Source organism: Melanostigma gelatinosum (assembly GCF_949748355.1).
Source record: "Melanostigma gelatinosum genome assembly, chromosome: 15".
Classification (NCBI taxonomy): domain Eukaryota; kingdom Metazoa; phylum Chordata; class Actinopteri; order Perciformes; family Zoarcidae; genus Melanostigma; species Melanostigma gelatinosum.
The window spans coordinates 2,274,091-2,295,881 of NC_136648.1; the positions used below are offsets into that span (position 1 = coordinate 2,274,091).

The 21,791-nt window shown below is 43.3% G+C and overlaps 1 protein-coding gene across 1 annotated transcript; it reads left to right on the forward strand.

Moving 5' to 3' along the window:
* The first annotated feature begins 187 nt into the window (after window positions 1-187).
* On the forward strand, window positions 188-20,645 carry LOC306789417 (WD repeat-containing protein 37). Its single transcript, XM_079285349.1, has 14 exons — window positions 188-328; window positions 1,264-1,429; window positions 8,112-8,208; window positions 8,355-8,450; window positions 8,576-8,640; window positions 11,755-11,890; window positions 12,678-12,749; window positions 12,902-12,946; window positions 13,368-13,444; window positions 13,791-14,028; window positions 14,218-14,359; window positions 15,381-15,515; window positions 15,884-15,998; window positions 16,323-20,645. The coding sequence occupies exons 2-14, from the start codon at window positions 1,292-1,294 to the stop codon at window positions 16,452-16,454; spliced, it is 1,488 nt and encodes a 495-aa protein (XP_079141475.1). The 5' UTR covers window positions 188-328; window positions 1,264-1,291; the 3' UTR covers window positions 16,455-20,645.
* Window positions 20,646-21,791: the final 1,146 nt, after the last annotated feature.

The window sequence follows — 21,791 nt, forward strand, 5'->3', positions numbered from 1 at the left end:
TTATATTTCCTAATTTGAAGTCTTTTTGCTACTTTTTGATATGCCGAATACACAACATTCCATTTGTGTCAAGTGCAGGCGTGTGGTAACACACAAGAAACGAACCCGTTTTTAGTGGAGAATGGTCTGAGGCGATACCACAGGCTTTTATTGTGAAAAGCCCCGGGCCGGAATTGGCTTCGTTATCTTTTCTCTCACGTAGCGGAGCTCGTCAGCTGTCAAACTACGGATTACTGGAACAAAAAACCTGCGCATTAAAGAGCATGTTAGTAACGGCGACACATCCCATAATATCCCGGGACAATACTCCGTATTTATAGACTTTGTGGTGAGTTTGGTTTCCATCTTTTTGAAGAGGTTTGTCTCTACCCGTTAGCCCGTTAGCCCGTTAGCACCACCAGCTTTAATGTGGATGATGATAACGGTAGCTTCGCTTTAGCTTGATGCTATGTGGAGCATGCGCAGTAACGAGGCTAATGTCTAGACTTGTGTTAAATATTTATTTTAGTATTTATTCTACAAATCTACAGCAACATTATGAAGCTTAAATATTTTATATTTGTATTTCCTTTAAATATTAAGAGCAACAACCAGCCACAGTGTCTGACAGTAAACACGGTTTCTATTCAGCAGAAAGAGACAGAAACAGGAGCTGTAATGTATTTTATTGTCTGGTTATTGAAGAAAAACAAACATATTTATGATCATACATATTCATGACTCCCTCACCCTGATGCACAGATGAGTGGAGCCCTGTAGTGTCACTGTAGGTTTGATTTTAACACGTATTGTGATGCCTAAATGTAAAATAATGGATAAAGACAACTGATAAAGCTATTATTAATAATTATCATCTGTTGTTTTAATAGTGTGGGTCATGATAAACAAGTTATGTACATTTGGTGACATGATTTTTGCCTCATAGCTGAACATCTTTCTCCAGCAGAATATATTAATAAAAAGGTTGTTATTGTTTCACACACATCCTCAGCTTGTGCTCCAGTAATCCCTCATGTTCCGCCTTAAGGTTCCCACTGTGGGAGTGCTGAGCGTGGACCTTCAGCAACACTCTGCCTCACACTCGTTCACCCCGTCGTCTCACACATTCACACGAGGAAGCTGCCAAGAGCAACACAGCCGTCTTTGTGTTCCTCCGCTGAGTGTAGTCGTGGAGTGAGGGACTCGGATTGTTTCCACGATGGTTTGTTCTCTTGACGCCTATTCGCTCACGTTCTCTGATGTGACTTTTGTTCCTTTTTAAAGACCGGTTACATCGGGTTCAGACGGCGGGATGCCGGTGGAGAGCGGGAGCAGCGCCGCCGCCCGTCAGGCCAAGCAGAAGAGGAAGTCCCACAGTCTGTCCATCCGCCGGACCAACAGCACCGAGCAGGAGCGCTCGGGCCTGCAGAGAGACATGCTGGACGGACAGGTGACGGAGACACACGGAGAAAGTGTTTAAATAGTCTACAATCACCAGTTTGAGCTTCCAGCTGCTGCTCTGGAGGTGTCAAACTACACCCTGTCTGTCACCATTACCTGTTGTAAGCCTACGCCTATCAGGTTGTGATGCATCCACCAACAGGTTCTTATGTTCTTGCCTGCTTAAGCGTTATTTTAACTCGGTGGTTTCAGCAGATGATTCAGAGCGTGTCTCAGGTTGGATCGGGTTAGATCGGTGGTGCTCGGTTCCTGCTGGGTGTCAGGCCGGCCAGCTGATAAGGAGGTGAACTAGAAAATGCATTTCCTGCTGACAATGCGTTGGAATGCTGGAAGCTGAAATTAATTGTGAAAAAATTGCTGAAAATTAAGAAATGGGAGACTATCTGTCTGAAAAATGTTGAAGCCCGAAAGCATTTAAACTGCACTACTGAAAAACCTTCTAGTTGAAATGTCTAACTATGGAGTCTGTAGCTGAAAGTATGAGGAAGAAGAAGGCTTTGAAAGTTGAAGTATAACAGGATTTGAAGATTTTCTCCGTAGAGATCCCATTCAAAAGAAAATTGCAAAAAGCTAAATTCAAAAAGTTTAGATTACAAATATGAAAAGTCAAAGCACCTCTCTCCTGAAAGAGCTGAACATTTTGATATTTGAACAATTTCTGGAGCTTAAACAAATTTCAGAAGTTGTGATATTTGTAGTAATAGTAGTAGAAGTTGTAGTAGAAGTATTATTAGTCGTAGAAGTATTTGTAGCATTAGAATAAGTAGTAGTAGTAGCAGTAGTGATATTTGTAATAGTAGTAGTAGAAGTCGTAGTTGTAGTAGAAGTATTAGTATTTAGAAGAAGTATTAGTATTTAGAAGAAGTAGTAGCCTAGTATCAGTAGTAGTAGTAGTAGTAGTAGTAATAGCTGTAGTAGTGGTCGTAGTATTTAATATAACAGTAGTAGTAGTAGTAGTAGTAGTAAAAGTAATGGCAGTATTTGAAGTAGCAGTAGTAGTAGTACCAGTAGCAGTCATACTAATAGCTGTAGTAGTATTAGTACTGGCAGTAGCATGAATAGCAGTAGTAGCAGTTGTAGTATAAGTAATAGTAGTAGTGGTAGTAATAGCAGTAGTGGTAGTAATAATATTGATGGTAGCAGTAATAGCACTAGTAACAGTAGCAACAGCAAAAGTTGTAGTAGAAGTAGTAGCAGCAGTAGTAGTAGTAATACTAGAAATATTAGCAGCAGTAGTAGTTGTCGCAGTATTAGTAAGAGCATTCATTATTTCAACAAAAAAGCCTCATTTTGAGCGAAACATTTAAATACAGTTAATCCATCAGGCTTTTATTTTGAAAGGGTGGGACTGGGTGGGGGAGGGAGGGGGAGAGGAGACATAATCATCATGTTTGACACATAAACAGAGGTTATTAAATGACAGGCTTCATCACAAGCAGTTCAGTTAGAATTCACTCTCTGGGGCTTTTATTTTGAAATGGGGAGAAGGGGAGAGGAGAAAGAATCATAATGTTAGATAAACACAAACCGGTTATTAAATGACAGGCTCATCACAAGCATTTCAGTTAGGATTCATTCTGTGGGGCTTTTATTTTAAAATGGTGTGTGTGTGGGGGGGGGGGGTGGAGGAGGGGGGAAAGACCTCTAAAGATCCCTAAGACCTGAATGACTGTATGAGAGTGTTGAAGAAATTCAACATTATAACTGAACTGAACTGGATATGAACTAAAAACAAGTTACGTAATGTGTTATTGTGAATTCGACGGAGATATCGGGAAATGGGCCTGCCTCTGGTAACTTACGGGAACTGCTTTCCTCTGGACAGATAAAGTGTGATTAATCTCTCAAAAGGACCAAAACAACACCATAAATAGAGTTGTTTTCTGTAAAAACGAAATGGAACCCTCCCAGATTAGAAGCCCAGATGTGTCCTGTTTGAATTGAACAGACAGGTTTGATTGATGAACCACAGCTGAAAAAGGCGTGTGTTAGGTTTATAAAAGAGTTGGTCAGACAGTTAGATTTGGAATCTGTCTCCATATGCCACCTCGCATGTTCGACTGTGCATTAAACGATTCCCGCTGGATTGCAAACTCCGATTCGTCCTGACTCCATCCTCATTTACGCTTCCACAAGAGACACACAGAGAGAGAGAGAGAGACACGAAAGAATGAGTGAGAGAGAGAGACCTCTAAAGATCCCTAAGACTGTGTGTTTATCAACATCACTAATTGGCTCAATCGCAAACACCTGTCTGCCTGAAGCCATTTGAAAATATTCTCCATAGAGATCCCATTGAAAATAAAAAGCTTAATAATTCAAAAAGTTTAAAGGTTAGAAATATGAAAAGTCATAGCACCCCTCTGGTGAAAGAGCTGACCATTTTAATAGTTTAACGGTTTCTGTAGCTTAAAATATGAAGGAGAAGAAGAGGTGGGATGGAAGAAATAGAAGAAGTTGAATAACGATTTGAAGAACAATAGTTGGAATGCTGAACAGCATTCCAACAATAAAGATTTGAAGAACAATAGTTGGAATGCTTAACAGCATTCCAACAATAACTCCTGGAATGCTGGGTAACTACAGTAACCTAGAGTTGGTAAAGGGGGAAGTGAGAGCCACAGAATCACAGATCGTCTCCGCTTAGATTTCATTTTGTGGAATAAAACATGTTTGCTCCGTGTTTTAAGATGGGTGATATTTTTACCCGCCAACTTTGTACGACCTGAACACAACTGAGGTTCTCAAAGGGGAACCTCCAGTTCCTCCGGAGCCACAGAAGACATGATACCTGTTTCCAAAGGCTCTGTGATCCTCCCCGAGTAAACTGAGCGCTGTGTGTAATAAACACCTACAAAACCTTCTGAAAGAGCAAAATATGATCGAGGATGAAATGATTAACTCTTAGATTGCTACTATTTAATCATGCATATTCCCTTTGATGTTAAGAAGAAGTTCCTTCTTGTTTCTTGACGACTGATAAAAACTCTCGACATCCTGAATGAAAGTGCGTTCTTATTGCTGAACTGAGTGATTGAAGCCTGAATGATGAACAGTTAAACGATCCAGTGGTTATTCTGGGCTGTTGGTGCGCAGCGGTTTCTAACCCGTCGTGGGTCAGACTGTAATCTCTGCCTCATGACTCTCTTCTCTCACTCTGGTCCCTTCTGGTCTCAGTCCTCTGATAACCTGGAGTCCCTCAGCAGGATGGAGGTAAGTGTTCAGACAGCAGTAGAATCTCCATGAAGAGATCTCGTAGCGTGTAGTTTAGGTTCGGTTAGTATTTAGAGGAGGTGTGGTGGTTCTGATTCCTCTAGTGTGAATCCATAAATCCCTTTCTTCCCCTTTTTAAATGTGATGAAACATTTAGGGTTCGATCAAACGAACAGAAGGTTTTCTTTTGCTAAAGTGGAAGAATAGACCTGACTGTATTTAAACCAGATGTTACGGGTGTTCTCTTTGGGCCTCACTAGTGTTCCTGTCCTGCTCCGGTCCTCTAACATGACTCCTGGTTTCCTGTGTACCTGTCTCCATGTGTAGGCACCATGAGGTCATACGTCTCATCTCAGATATTTGGTTCAGTCTGCCTCCCTCTCTCATGCTGAGTCGTACATCCTGTTCCTCTCCTCCGCTCTCTTTCTCCGTGTTCACCGAGGCACAAACTCTTCCGTCGGCCCGTGAATGCTGACGGCACACTTGAGCGGTTCCTTTAGAAACACGGAGCCGCGAGCAGCGACTATGAGAGTGCACCGCTCTCGGGTACAAAGACGCTGTGAGCAGCTTCTTCCAGGATTGGACAAAGACGAGGAGACGTGTCCCACTTCTGGACCGCAGAAACGTTTCTACTCACGACTGTCACAGCATTCTCATAAATAGGTCATAACTCCTGCTTTAAGGATGTGGTGTTTATTCATCAGTGGAGAAACTCTTTAAATGGAGAAACAAATCCATGTAATAATCATGAATACAAAAACCCACATGGAAATCATTTATTTATATATATATATATATATATATATATATATATATATATATATATATATATATATATATAAATATATATATAGCTAGCCGACGGGCCAAAGTTTAAGGCCTGTGTCTGTTAAAAACATTATTTTCTTTCGTGGATACTTTAATTGATTCTCTCCTCTTTGAGCTTCAAACTCGTGTTTCCTCCCTAAAGGTTCTTTATTGTTTGCTTCATGTTCTCCTGTATCTTATTTTACTGCATCGTAACAGGACGTTGAGTTCTTTATTGTGACGGTGGTGATTTGTGTTTATTCAGAGATTAAACTGCTGATGTTGCGATAACAGAACAGTCTGATGACCGACAATAAGAACTCACAACCTTTTATTTTCTCTGACCTCGAAGCAGATACGAGAGCCAAGAGATTCACATCAAAACTGTTTCTTTACATGCTTTGTTTGTCTGTTTTTATGCCTTTTCTCAGTCTGAACCTACTTCACATTACTACATCTGTACTCACACACAGAGTGCTGAAACAGTTCGTTGATTTATCGATTAGCGATTTATCGATTATCGTCAGAAAATGATTTGGTAACTGTTTAAATAATCTTTCAAGATAAAAAAGATAAACATTCACTGGTTAAAGCTTCCCTCCTCAGTGAGGACGTCTTGTTTCATGTCCTCCTCTTGTCTCCTCAGTGAGGACGTCTTGTTTCATGTCCTCTTGTCTCCTCAGTGAGGACGTCTTGTTTCATGTCCTCTTGTCTCATCAGTGAGGACGTCTTGTTTCATGTCCTCTTGTCTCCTCAGTGAGGACGTCTTGTTTCATGTCCTCTTGTCTCCTCAGTGAGGACGTCTTGTTTCATGTCCTCTTGTCTCCTCAGTGAGGACGTCTTGTTTCATGTCCTCCTCTTGTCTCCTCAGTGAGGACGTCCTGTTTCATGTCCTCCTCTTGTCTCCTCAGTGAGGACGTCCTGTTTCATGTCCTCCTCTTGTCTCCTCAGTGAGGACGTCTTGTTTCATGTCCTCTTGTCTCCTCAGTGAGGACGTCTTGTTTCATGTCCTCTTGTCTCCTCAGTGAGGACGTCTTGTTTCATGTCCTCTTGTCTCCTCAGTGAGGACGTCTTGTTTCATGTCCTCTTGTCTCCTCAGTGAGGACGTCTTGTTTCATGTCCTCCTCTTGTCTCCTCAGTGAGGACGTCCTGTTTCATGTCCTCCTCTTGTCTCCTCAGTGAGGACGTCCTGTTTCATGTCCTCCTCTTGTCTCCTCTTGTCTCCTCAGTGAGGACGTCCTGTTTCATGTCCTCCTCTTGTCTCCTCAGTGAGGATGTCCTGTTTCATGTACTTGTCTCCTCAGTGAGGACGTCCTGTTTCATGTCCTCCTCTTGTCTCCTCAGTGAGGACGTCCTGTTTCATGTCCTCCTCTTGTCTCCTCAGTGAGGATGTCCTGTTTCATGTCCTCCTCTTGTCTCCTCAGTGAGGACGTCCTGTTTCATGTCCTCCTCTTGTCTCCTCAGTGAGGACGTCTTGTTTCATGTCCTCTTGTCTCCTCAGTGAGGACGTCTTGTTTCATGTCCTCTTGTCTCCTCAGTGAGGACGTCTTGTTTCATGTCCTCTTGTCTCCTCAGTGAGGACGTCTTGTTTCATGTCCTCTTGTCTCCTCAGTGAGGACGTCTTGTTTCATGTCCTCTTGTCTCCTCAGTGAGGACGTCTTGTTTCATGTCCTCCTCTTGTCTCCTCAGTGAGGACGTCCTGTTTCATGTCCTCCTCTTGTCTCCTCAGTGAGGACGTCCTGTTTCATGTCCTCCTCTTGTCTCCTCAGTGAGGACGTCCTGTTTCATGTCCTCCTCTTGTCTCCTCAGTGAGGATGTCCTGTTTCATGTACTTGTCTCCTCAGTGAGGACGTCCTGTTTCATGTCCTCCTCTTGTCTCCTCAGTGAGGATGTCCTGTTTCATGTCCTCCTCTTGTCTCCTCAGTGAGGATGTCCTGTTTCATGTCCTCCTCTTGTCTCCTCAGTGAGGACGTCCTGTTTCATGTCCTCCTCTTGTCTCCTCAGTGAGGACGTCCTGTTTCATGTCCTCCTCTTGTCTCCTCAGTGAGGACGTCCTGTTTCATGTCCTCTTGTCTCCTCAGTGAGGACGTCTTGGTTCATGTCCTCTTGTCTCCTCAGTGAGGACGTCCTGTTTCATGTCCTCCTCTTGTCTCCTCAGTGAGGACGTCCTGGTTCATGTCCTCCTCTTGTCTCCTCAGTGACGACGTCCTGTTTCATGTCCTCCTCTTGTCTCCTCAGTGAGGACGTCCTGTTTCATGTCCTCCTCTTGTCTCCTCAGTGAGGACGTCCTGGTTCATGTCCTCCTCTTGTCTCCTCAGTGACGACGTCCTGTTTCATGTCCTCCTCTTGTCTCCTCAGTGAGGACGTCCTGTTTCATGTCCTTGTCTCCTCAGTGAGGACGTCCTGTTTCATGTCCTCTTGTCTCCTCAGTGAGGACGTCCTGTTTCATGTCCTCTTGTCTCCTCAGTGAGGACGTCCTGTTTCATGTCCTCCTCTCCTCAGTGAGGACGTCCTGTTTCATGTCCTTGTCTCCTCAGTGAGGACGTCCTGTTTCATGTCCTCCTCTTGTCTCCTCAGTGAGGACGTCCTGTTTCATGTCCTCCTCTCCTCAGTGAGGACGTCCTGTTTCATGTCCTCTTGTCTCCCTGCAGGACTCCAAGCTGCCTCTGTCTCTGAGGAGCAACCTGCTGGACCTGTTCAGTCAGATCGAGAGGGAGTTTGAGAACCTCTACATAGAAAACCTGGAACGTAAGTCAGAATATATCGCTTCTCTTGCTGTAGAACAACAGCAGATTGTGCAGAGGAGAGGAACAAACTGCCACTGAGTAGCTTCTCCTCAGCAGTTGGTCTTATTGCTGTCGGTGCTTTTAACACGTGACCCGTCCGACTGTCAGTCCGCAGAGATATCGAGACGCTGAACGACCGTCTGGCTGCAGAAGGACAGACTTTGGAAGGAGCAGATTTAGCCAAAGGAGCTCTGAAAACAAAAGGTGAGACACGCTCCTCTCAGGTTTATGTTCCTTTATAAGTGTTTATAATGTCACGTGTAGTGAAACGTCCACACGTAATTATAAACATGATGAACTTCTATCTCTTTATTTCTGACAAACCACAGCGAGTCACAGCACGAGCCAGCTGTCACAAAAACTAAAGACGACCTACAAGGCTTCCACGAGCAAGGTAAACAACAACAACAACACGCTGGTTTATTGTTTAATTCCTACCCAGCATATGTAAACACTTGAGTTATAAATGTGTGTGTATGGTAGCAGTCTACTGACTTGTACCGGGGGAAGGTTTGATCGGTAAATTGTCTCCGAGTGTCACATGACTTCTGAATGTTAAAGAGAAGAACTGCTGTGTGTGTGTGTGTGTGTGTTGTGTTGTGTTGTTTGTTTCTTCACCTCTTTGCTCGTAGCCGCGTTCAAACTCTTGCCACGCCAGAGTAGGTGGAACCCGCAACTTCAGCGTAACCAGCTGGGAGTTGTGGGGTGGAGACTCATGGGTAACTGGTTGCTTTCTCCCCCTCCCTCCCCTCCCCCTTCCTCCCCCCTCCTCCCCCCTTTATGTGCCAATATGCATGAACAGCCCGGCCGGGGTTGGACGCTCCCTCCCCAAGAGACCTGGTCATTCAAATGTAGGAGTTTGAGCTTTTCTATCAGTTTCTGGTGTGCGATAGAAAACACGACTTTATGATCTCACTAACCGGCTTCTTCTTAAGTTGCGCCTCCTTTGTTTTTCATTGAGCGTCACACGGAGACATCTTTACGCGTTGTTACCAGCGTTCATTCATAAGATGGAGCATTCGTTGGCTGCTTGAGATCATTGCTGATGTGTGTGTGGTCTGCTGAAAAGTGCACGGCCATATCAGATTTAATTAGTTTAAGACTTTTAAAGACACTAAGATTTAGGTAGTTGATACCTTTTTATATCTGTTAACAGAGATTTGATCAGATAAAGTGGCTTTAAAGTGGCAAACAGACACAGAGTGGACGTGGTCATCGTGACGTCACCCGTTGGTTTGTGGACTGATGTTATGAAGCCTCGAGTTCAGTGATTCTACCGTCACCATGTTGTTATTTACCATATTTGGACTGAGGAGTGACGTAGAGACGCCGTGTACGTCTCTGGTAGAGACCTGTCAATCAAAGTAGCCCCGCCCTAAAGCATCCCCTGCTTTATGGTCTGTGTGACTCTAAATGGAGCATAATGTACTAAATGAACATCATGCTGTATTGAAGAAGACTTGAAACTAGAGACTGAGACATAAACTCATGTTTACAATGTTTACTGAGGGAATAAATCAAGAGAGAAGTAGAGTCATTTTCTCATAGACTTCTATACAACCAGAGGAGTCGCCCCCTGGTGGACACTGGAGAGAATGCACTCGGAGGTTGCGACTCGTCTCTGTTCGGGGCCTAATATGAGCCAGTTTAGCTAAACTTCTACCGATGCTAACTTTTGCAATTGTTTCCACAACTACGGTTGTTTTTGCATTTAAAAATCGGTCCCGTTGACTGATTTATTGATCGTTAAGAGTTGATTGTGGCTCCAGCAGACTGCACGCTGAAGCTCAGAGCTGTAGAGCGTTAACCTGTTGGGTGCGTTAGATTCGCCGCTCAGCTAGTTTCCTGAAAGCTTTTTGTTTGCGATGCTTCGCGTTCTCTGAAACCTTCCCGTCTCAGTTGCTTCTTCTTTTTTAACTGTAGCATGAATGCACTAGTGTTACATTTGTCCTGGATTCAACATCATTTTCGTCTCTTTTCATTTTCACATCGTCACACTTTGCATTATCTGACAAACTTTAAAGACATTGAATGTAAATAAAACCAGAGATTCTGCCGCGCTGCTTGCTAACAGCCAGCTAACCACTGGCTCTCACCATGCTGATCATCGGTGTCCATCATCATATCTTCAGTCTCCTTTTATGTGTTTTATTTTGACTATAATTTCCTGATTTGATGTCTTGTTACCGGATAGATAAATGTGAAGCATCTGCTCTGTTCTGTGTGTGTAGCCTGAGATCCATTTGTCAGATGACTGATGTTGTGATCGCTCTCCTGCTTCCTTTCAGTTGGAACTTATTTAGTGGTCTGTTTCCAAAGAGAGCCGAGGGTCCAGTTTGTATCATCCCCATCTTTAACGTAAACACCTCGAGCCTCGATTCCACTGATATTAATCATCACTGATCTTATTGATTGTCTCACCGTAACGTCCCCTTCCAGATTCATCTTTTTCTTTTGCGGTTTTTGCATTGACAGTAATCCTGGTGTGATGGATGCAGCATTCAGTACTGACACTTAACTGCATTTGTGTTGATACCAGATCTGGGTCATTGGTGGTGTTTGGTTTAAAAAAACAAGCTTAAAACAAATACGATTCAAGCTTTTCTTTGTTTGTTTTGGTAAAACCTTGAACCCAGGACTGATATGAGTGACGCTGTTGACAACTGAAGCTTCTTAGCACTGGCACACTACAAGGACCCTGCTGACCCGCTTCCTCCTTCCTTCATCAGACCACGGTTCCTACACAGCTCTGCAACAGTCTGGGAGATTACAACTGGAACATTTCCAGATCTTAAAGGGGACATATCATTCTCAGGGCTTCTACTAGAACATGTTGATATGCTTCAATCAGCCGTATACGTCTCTGGTAGAGACCTGTCAATCACAGTAGCCCCGCCCTAAAGCATCCCCTGCTTTATGGTCTGTGTGACTCTAAATGGACCATAATGTACTAAATGAACATCATGCTGTATTGAAGAAGACTTGAAACTAGAGATTGAGACATAAACTCATGTTTACAATGTTTACTGAGGGAATAAATCAAGAGAGAAGTAGAGTAATTTTCTCATAGACTTCTATACAACCAGAGGAGTCGCCCCCTGGTGGACACTAGAGAGAATCCAGGTTTTTGCAAAAGGCAGTTTCATGATATGTCCCCTTTAAAATGTTTGTGAAATGAGGAAAAATTGTGGTAAAATGTTGAAACATTCATATTTATTTCATTAGACTAGAAGGTGTGAATGACATATCAAGGTTTCCTTAAAAAAACATGGATTTATTGATTTAAACTTTTAAAGGAATGTCTTCCACATTTAAAGTCACTGATTTGATGATAAAAATGATGGTGATCAAAACAAAATCAGTGTCGTAACTCTCCAAAAATGCCAATTCTGTCGTGTGGGAATGCTCTCAATACAGATGCAGAAGTAAAGAAGTGTGTCGGAACCCTGTTCTGTTCGGTTCACTTCCTGTGATGTCACTCTGCGTTAACGCGGTTTGATTCCGTCAGATCGTGTCCAGCTTCAAAGCGACCACGTCCAGAGCCGTGTGCCAGCTGGTCAGAGAGTATGTCGGCCACAGAGACGGCATCTGGGACCTCAGCGTCTCCAGGACTCAGCCCGTGGTGCTCGGTACTGCGTCAGCAGGTACTGCACTCATTTTCATCCTCTTCCTTCTCTCTTCTTCTCTTGATCTGTGTCTTAACAACTTTATTCTTTCCCTTCTGAACCCCCAAAACCTACCGGTGGGATTGAAATGCATGTTTTCTTTAAACAATCGCCAAAACGACACCGTTTATCACAGCCAGAAGCTGCAAAAACATTGTCCAACGCTCCTTGAACACATCATTTGTGACAAACGCTTCTGTCCGAAAAAGTAAAGAAACTTAAAGTTGTGATATTTCATTAAAAACACTTTATTCTACAAGTTTAATTTCAAATATCGCCTCAAATACAGCGTTTGGTAACATTTGTAACACTTGTGGACACTTAACAGATGTTGCATATATGGATTCCAGTGTTTTCCAATTTTTGTAAAATATTTTATCAAAGAAGTTCAACTTGTTTCTTTTTCTTTTTTTTATGATTTATGGCATCATAACTGTGTTATTCTACTCAAAAGACTTTTTGAGTTCTTTCTACTTCTACCCGTGATTGTTTCATAAAGGTGCAGGACGTATTTGAAAGTACTTTGGGTTCAGAGGGTTAGAATAAATATCAATGTGGGAAATGTCCGGGCTTACGAATCCAAATATCTTTCTTCTTTAACGGCGTACTGAGAAAACGATTTACTTCATGCTCGATATAACTTCAGAGATTCTGTATTCAAACAGTCTGTACTCATCAGGCAGTCACTGTCAATGTACACAGTAGTGAACGTACTGTAACTCTTCTCCTCCTGTGTTCTCATTGTTTCCATGTTGTGTCTCAACAGACCACTCTGCGATGCTGTGGAGCATCGAGACGGGAAAGTGCCTCCTGAAATATACGGGCCATCAAGGATCAGGTAGCGTTAGAGACGTAAAGCACCTTTAAGAGAAGACATCTGATTGAACTCTCTTCAGGACTGGTCTTCTGAAGTGTTCTAAAGTTATCGTACAGCACGTTATTGGAAAACATTCGCATTCTGTTTTGTGACGTCATGTTTTGTCTCCGCAGTCAACTCCATCAAGTTCCACCCGACTGAACAGATGGCTCTGACAGGTAACCGTCACATTCGCACTTTCAAATATTAAGCAGGGAAAAGCATCATAAAACTCACGGTTCAGATCGGATCAGCACAGAAGAATACAGGGAGCAAATAGAACTTTTATTGATCCTCGATCACGCCTCCTTTTGTGCCTCTGATACCAACTGCCGATCATCGATGATCCGTATCAGCAGATGCAGATCTACAGGTCTACAAGACTCCATCGTCCCGAAAATAAAATCTCCTCCTGTCGCTTTAAACACTGATTGGTTGTTTCCAATGAAACATGCTCACAGACTAGAAACGCATGATTGTCCTGATCGCATGTTATTTGACTGAACATCGTCCGACAGCGATCGTCAGTGAAACTTTATTTCACGCCGTGATGGTCGTCTCGACTCTTGAGTGTTTCTGTCTCACCTCTGTCCTCCTCAGCCTCCGGAGACCAGACGGCGCACATCTGGAGGTACATGGTGCAGCTGCCGACTCCACAGCCTGTTGCTGATATCAGTGTAAGCGTCAACGGCTCTACGAACCCGTTTGTGTTTTTAAACCCATTTTATTATCTGTAATCGTGTGTCTGTCCGTCCACGACGTCACTATCGGCCTCAGTTCGTCCGTTGTTGGCCACATTTTGGTGTTTGTCATGGCTCAAAAACTGACATCCGTAGAAGAGTTTGGTCTCGTTTTAATCTGCAGATATCTGTTATGATCCACTTTAAGCTTTTGTCATGTCGAGGGACAATTGAGTGACTGAACTTGTCTTTTGTTTGGGAGACGGAGACACCGACCTGGAGGAATCTTTACTGATCGGACTCTTCTATTTGTTTCTGGAAACGTCCTCCCCTCCGTCAGCAGCAGACGCCCTGCGAAGACGACGTGGACTTTTCGGATAAGGACGAGGCCGACGGCGAGGTCGAGGGTCCAACCGACTGCCCCTCCGTCCGCGTGGCCACCACCACCCTGCGCAGCCATCAGGGCGTGGTGATCGCCGCCGACTGGCTGGTGGGCGGCAAACAGGCGGTGACGGCGTCCTGGGACCGAGCCGCCAACCTGTACGACGTGGAGACGTCGGAGCTCGTCCACTCACTCACCGGTAGGATGAAGGGAACATCACACTGATGCTGGTCTCAATGTGTGTTTATTACAGAGACCAATAACACCAAAGAATACACCTACGGAGATCTGTGCACGCTCATTGAGACCACAGGACCCAGTCAATTAATACTGTGTGTGTGTGTGTGTGTGTGTGTGTGTGTGTGTGTGTGTGTGTGTGTGTGTTCAGGCCACGACCAGGAGCTGACCCACTGCTGCACACACCCCACCCAGCGTCTGGTGGTCACCTCCTCCAGAGACACCACCTTCAGACTGTGGGACTTCAGAGACCCGTCCATCCACTCTGTCAACGTGTTCCAGGGACACACCGAGTCAGTCTGACACACTCACTCACTCACTCACTCATTCACTCACTCACTCACTCTCACACACTCACTCACTCACTCACTCACTCACTCACTCACTCACTCACTCACTCACTCATTCACTCACTCACTCACTCTCACACACTCACTCACTCACTCACTCACTCACTCACTCACTCACTCACTCACACGCTCGCTCACTCACTCACTCACTCACTCACTCACTCACTCACACGCTCACTCACTCACTCACTCGCTCACTCACTCGCTCACACACTCGCTCGCTCGCTCACTCACTCACTCACTCACTCACTCACTCACTCACACACTCACTCACTCACATTCACTCACACACACGCTCACTCACTCACTCACTCACACGCTCACTCACACGCTCACTCACGCTCACTCACTCTCACTCACTCACTCACTCACTCACTCACTCACTCACTCACTCACAGTGTATTTTGTAAATAACATTTAGAAAAAACAAGATGAAAGGACAACGTATTGATAAAAAACATTTTGCTTCATCAGAAACAGGATATGTGTCGTTAACAATATGTTCAGTATTTGGGTAGATGAGTAATAAATGATAAAATGTGTTCTTCATACAAATACGGTTAGAACAAAACATCTTAATCATTCAGTTGTTACAGTCCATGTTGTTGTCCTCCTTTTACATTAAGTCTAAACTAACATGCTCTCTTCTCCTTCTTCTTGTCCTTTCTGTCCTTCTCATCCTTCTCGTCCTTCTTGTCCTTCTTCTCGTCCTTTCTGTCCTTCTTCTCATCCTTCTCGTCCTTCTTGTCCTTCTTCTCATCCTTCTTGTCCTTCTTCTCATCCTTCTCGTCCTTCTTGTCCTTCTTCTCATCCTTCTCATCCTTCTTGTCCTTCTCGTCCTTCTTGTCCTCCTTCTTCTTGTCCTTTCTGTCCTTCTCGTCCTTCTTGTCATCCTCCTCCTTCTCGTCCTTCTCATCCGTCTCGTCCTTCTCGTCGTCATTCTTGTCCTTCTTGTCCTTCTCAGCGCGGTGACGTCCGCCGTGTTCACGGTGGGAGATAACGTGGTTTCCGGGAGCGACGATCGAACCGTCAAAGTGTGGGACCTGAAGAACATGAGGTCGCCCATAGCAACCATCCGCACCGACTCCGCTGTCAACAGGTCTGTGACGACAACAACAACAACAGTCTGGTTCTGTTTTACATTCAGTCACTTTATATAATATCGTTAAATAGGTTTGATATGATGCTGAAACTGAATCAGCTGAAACATTTGTCAAATTTGATCCTTTGTTTTATAACATTGTAAATTTAATATCTTCGGGTTTTGAACAGTTTTTTGGACAAAACAAACAATTTGAAGAAGTCTTCTTGGCCTCTGGTTTCAAATTTTACAGTTGTGGTGTCACGGTTTTTAAGGGTGTCGTCTTTTCACATCCCTGAAACCACTTTCCGTGGTCGGGGACGATGTAGCGCGTGTTAAAGATCCGTTTGTCTTTGATTGTCTGACCGTCGTGTCGTCGTGTTCAGGATCAGCGTGTCGGTGACACAGAAGATCATCGCTCTCCCTCACGACAATCGGCAGGTCCGGCTGTTCGACATGGCCGGGGTGAGACTGGCTCGACTCCCACGAAGCAACAGACAGGTGAGGAGGAAGAGGAGGAGGAGGGGCCTCCGATTGACCCCTCACAGCTTCCGTACACTCACAAACAGGCTTCCGTCCAGAGTGCTCTTTTATTTGTGCCAGAGTCTCATTTTAAATGTCATGACTTGCGATGCAACTGAAACGTCCTCAGTTTAAAGTCCAGCCAGCGGTCTTTGTTTTACGCAGCGTATGTCAAAATAAAGACGAAAGAAGACGATAAAAATGCATTCAGATATGCAACGTTTAATGGTCGGTCAAAACCCTGAATACCAGATTACGCTGCCCACGCGTCCTCGGTGTTTAACGCTGTCTGTCGTGGTTCAGGGTCACCGGCGGATGGTGTGCTGCTCCGCCTGGTGTGAAGACAACACCTCCTGCAACCTGTTCACCTGCGGCTTCGACCGGCAGGCCATCGGCTGGAACATCAACATCCCGGCTCTGCTGCAGGAGAAGTGATCTCCTCCTCCTCCTCGTCCTCCTCCTCCTCGTCCTCCTCCTCCTCGTCCTCCTCCTCGTCCTCCTCCTCGTCCTCGTCCTCCTCCTCCTCCTCCTCCTCCTCCTCCTCCTCTCGCTGCTGCTGCTGCCGTCACCTCGTGGTGAAACTCCACCCGCAGCCTGTCAAACACTCTCACCCTGCAGGCTTCAAAGAGAGGGTTTCTGTGACCGACGCAATGAGTCAGCGAAAGATCAAATTACCGACTTTTACCGGCCGTCTCTTGAGTCTACAGGCGGTCAGTATTTGACACGTGAAGCTCCCTAAAGGTCTGACCTCCCACCCTAAACCCGTCGACTGCATCTGTCTAACGCACCGCCGCCATTATTACACAGAACACATTTAGGCAAAAGAGGAAATAAAGTAACTGAACTGACACTGATGAAAACAAACACTGAAGGGTTTTGTTCTTCTTAGTTGAAAACTAAAAACTCAGACGCTGAGGAGAGTGAGGGGCTGATTTAAGCAAATTAACAGCAGCTGTATGTTTGGACAGGAACGTCAGTCTGACGCTTTAAAGGAGGAATCCACTAGTTTTTAATAATTAAATCCGTTTTTTTGCTGATTGTGCAAAATGTCAGCACTAGAAAGTCACTCAAAATCTTCTTTTCTCAAATATTTTTATTCTTTTCTGCTTCTGGAAATAACTTGACGACACAAAACATTGTCTAAAATATGTTTGTCTGGTTTTCCGTTAGTTTCATACATTCCAAACATTTTGATTGGCACCTGAGATCCAGAGCGTAACATCTGTTACACTTTAAGAAGCGTCTATCGTACAAACAGCTATCAGAGAAGCTGTTTGCCTCTGTGCGATACAGTAATGCCCCTTTTTCAGAGTACCTATAGCTTCTCATTGAGGTGTTAGAAATGAAAAATGCTTTTGCAGCTTCTGTACAAAGTCAGAATGTAAAGCAGCTCAGTGCTGGTGAGTTTCAGCCGGAGGGATTGTTGTCCAGTAAGTTCTTCCAATTGACTCCGACAGAGAGGTGGTGACGCCTTTAAAGGAAGCTACATGCGACGCTTTTATTAATGTGTCATGTTCAGAACTATATCGAGCCTGCATGGACCAAAAGACACCAAAATATCAAATAATAAATGATTGGAAAGCTTTTGTGATTGTAACCTACAAGAGAAATGAAAGACGTATTCAAGAGTTCATCTCGGGCTCTTTTGCATGCAAACAGTAAACAACCATCCAAACTTTGATTGTCTGTACACTATAAAAAAAACATATAAATATGGTTGTTTTCATAATTAATGTTGCAATGTGGCTTCCAGCCACCAGAGGCAGCGCTGAGCGAGGAATAAATCCTGCTCCATTTTGAATTGAATTTGGATTTGCAGATAGTGAACTTTAACAAATGTCAGAACAAAACACCGATGAGGTGACTGAAATGTTAGAGTTCTGTTTGGTTTCTCTCCACTGCGCAGCCACACCAGTATGGCTGCTCTCCAGTGTGCATGCTGGTGGTTTCCTCCCAGCACTGACACTGGTGTGGTCTCTCTTTAGTTGGGATACCGAGACGTCCCAGTTTTTCCTCCTCTATGATGTTTTAGTCGGTTGGTCGCTTTGCTCCCGGTGTTGTCGTTGCGGTCTGACTGTGTCTTTGTTTCCTGTAAACGTGTCTGTGTTTCCTGTAAAGCCATGAACCAGCCACAGAGCGTCACCTTCCTGCCCTGTCAGCGGTTCATTGTTGGAGGCTGATGAACGTGTAGTCGTTGTTCCATCTCAGACTTCAGGGAGGAAAGAAGGTTCCAGTGTTTCTGTACGTGTGCAACTTAAATCTCTAAGAGCAACACCTGTTGAAATGGTTGTTAGCAGCGCTGGGTACCGAGATATATCTACAATATACTGTCTCATACTGTTCATGCTGTTGTTTTAATTTGAAGAACTAAATTGACTTTTTTTTTGTCTTTCGACACTTTCCAGCAGTTAAGAAACCTTTTTTTTAGGATCTTCAGCTGTGATTTGACCAGAACGACTTCATCACCTCATGAAACCAAAAAAGAACCGATTCATTTAAAACTTGCGTCAAATATTAAATACTTTGTGACTGATGTTCCTCGGCTGCCCAGCCCTGCTGGCCTACCAGTACTTGACATGATTGTAAAAACATGTTTTTCCAGTTCATCGCAGTGCCCTTTAGTCGTGAGTGTTGAAACACTGTTGTGTGCGATTCTGTCGCATATATTCTGTGTCATATTTGTTATGGTACTTTAAAACGTGATGCGTTTCACTGTCAGCTGCTTTGCTTTCCCACTGCCACTAAAACAGCCAACGCTGCATTGAAGTCAATGGGAGAGGGTGTGTGTGTGTGTGTGTGTGTGTGTGTGTGTGTGTGTGTGTGTTTGAGTTTGAGAAGAAGTATGTGTGGTGATAAAAATCAACGTCTAAAACCTATTTAATGTTGTGATAACAGGGCAGTTCAAGTTCTGACTGCTGTACAACTCATGTACTCTGATGTACTCTGTTGTACTCTGTTGTACTCTGTTGTACTCTCATGTACTCTGATGTACTCTGTTGTACTCTGATGTACTCTCATGTACTCTGATGTACTCTGTTGTACTCTGATGTACTCTGATGTACTCTGTTGTACTCTGTTGTACTCTCATGTACTCTGATGTACTCTGATGTACTCTGTTGTACTCTGATGTACTCTCATGTACTCTGTTGTACTCTGATGTACTCTCGTGTACTCTGTTGTACTCTGATGTACTCTCATGTACTCTGTTGTACTCTGATGTACTCTCATGTACTGTTGTACTCTGATGTACTCTGTTGTACTCTCATGTACTCTGTTATACTCTGATGTACTCTGATGTACTCTGATGTACTCTCATGTACTCTGTTATACTCTGATGTACTCTCATGTACTCTGTTGTACTCTGATGTACTCTCATGTACTCTGTTGTACTCTCATGTACTCTGTTGTACTCTGTTGTACTCTGATGTACTCTGTTGTACTCGTGAGTTGTGACATCAACACGATGAACAAGCACAGTCCATTTCTGCGTCTAGCTTGAGCTTCGTGGAGCGTTCTGCTGGTTTGTAACTAAAGCGTTCATTCAAACATCTGCATTGACGTGACGAACATGTGTGTGCGTGTGTGTATTTGGTTTCACTTTGCGGCTGCGTTTTGCAGTGTTTTAACCCAGTGAAATGTGTTTGAGTACAATAAAAACTCTTAGGTTGACCATATTTGTTTATTATAAATGTTGTGAAAAAAACGGCATCGTTACATTTAAGATCAAAAGATGGAAGATTTCCAGAACAAACTAAAGTGAGAACTTGTCAGAAGTAAAGTGTCAACCTTTAAAACCAGAACATTTGTATCGTATAATTGTAATATACACAGAGAAATGAGGCGGTTTTGGCTGTATAGTGTATTTCAGCTGCAGCAGTTTTTTATTAGCCTTTATAAGTTGACGTGATCTCACATTTCACTTGTTTTATTTCGTGTTATTGCAGATGTTCCGATACCATTTCTCCCTTTCAGATTCCTGAATTTGCGTTTCCGCCGGTACCGATCCGATGCCAGAGCATTAAAAACAGTTAAAAACAGATATGACGTGATATCGGATCGGTGCTTAGAGCGGCGTACTCGCCGAGACATCTCTGATGCTGATATCGGTACAACGTGATCCATTTTACTGCTTCATGACGGATGACGTTGGTTCATCTGTCAAAGGCTTCACATTCACTTTAAACTGAGTTATTTTTGTAACGTAGACCAGAGATGGCTAGTTACAAATGAGCTTTATAAATGTCACAAATGTCAGCTGAAGACTAAACTTTCCTTAAACCAATTTTTAGGTTTTGTGCAATATGTTTTTGTGAGTAGTTATTTATATTAGTTTTAACAGTGTTAGGTGTGTATTTCTATATTATATTCCTCACTGTAGGAATACCCTTTTGCTCAAGAGTTCATCAACGATCTGCACTGTTGATGAAGTTCACGCTTTCACTCGCACAACGAAACGCATCGTCACGGAGCATCGGCCATCTCAGATCCACCGTGGTGAAGCCGGGTTAAACTGTGGCTCCTTGTGTTTAAGTGATCGACGTGGTTCCATGTAGAACAAGACGTCACAGCTCAGTTCTCAGAAGAACAAAAAACCTGTTGGATCGACTTGACGGCAGTTTTGTGGGTTAAACGCTGTAATAAAGAACAAGCATCTGCTTGTGAAATCAAAATAAACCGTTTGTGCTGTTTGAACGTTTCCGTATTGTTGTTCGTCATATCAAAGATGTCGGTGTTGTGTTCATAACTCGTTTACACTGCCCCCCCAAAGTCGCATCATACAGGTTTAAGTTTTAATATCCCATTAACTTATTAAAGCGTCATCTTTAATTTTCAAGTTTTTTAAAACACGCTTCAGAAAATGTGAGAACGAAGATCCTATAATCTGAATTTGAACGGAGAAGACGGGCTTTCTCATGAACCTTTCAGAGCTGAAAGACGTTCGAATGAAACTGGTTCATCAGGTGGACATAATACATTATTAATAATTTTACTTTATAACTTTACTGTGTCTGCTGATTGTAGGAGTCGTCAGTTTGCTTGAATCCAAATTAAAATATGTTGGTCAAAAGAACTTGAAGTCATACAGTGAAGTGGACTATTTCTGCACTTTTGAGAAATTTAACTGGAGCAACAAGGATTTTGCACATTTTTAACTTTTGTTAGTTGGCTCATTTATTTTAAACAGACATTGGTCCCCATTAAATCTGCCTTATTTCTCTTTATTGTGGACTCAAGCAAACATCGACTAACCTCCTCTCATCGTCTAAAACTGGAGTTGCTGTCATGTCCTAATAAGTTCAACTATTACATCAACACAAAGATCCTGAGAGGACCTCATCTTATTAATGATATAAAGTATCCATATGGACGGTGTGAAGCGCTTAATCTTTCACGTTTAATGTGATACAAATACAAGAACTAACACAAATAAGAATTTATTCCCAGTGATATAAAAGTCATGAACAATATAGACTACATCCATTCTGCATACCTAATATAAAAGTTTATACAGCATTCAACACCAGTGGCGTTCAGTATAAGTATTTTCTTTTTTTTACATTCCATCACTCTGAAAACTTTTCTTAAAATGAACACAAAGAGACAGTCACGACACAAAAATAATGTTAAAATCCTTTGGGATATTATTAATAAATCAATAAATACTTTAAAGAGATAAACAAATAAATCTAAAGGACAAATGATGAAGGAAATCGCTTAACAAATTTGAATTATAACATTTCTCTCTTCAGTAAAACCTGGACTCCACATCTT

What these genes read in the sequence shown, in the direction of transcription:
- LOC306789417 (XM_079285349.1), top strand. Translation starts at nt 1,292, where the DNA reads ATGCCGGTGGAGAGCGGGAGCAGCGCCGCCGCCCGTCAGGCCAAGCAG. An exon ending in GAGACATGCTGGACGGACAG is followed by an intron (nt 1,430 to 8,111) that starts GTGACGGAGACA and finishes GTCTCCCTGCAG; the next exon opens with GACTCCAAGCTGCCTCTGTC. An exon ending in TCCCACGAAGCAACAGACAG is followed by an intron (nt 15,999 to 16,322) that starts GTGAGGAGGAAG and finishes GTCGTGGTTCAG; the next exon opens with GGTCACCGGCGGATGGTGTG.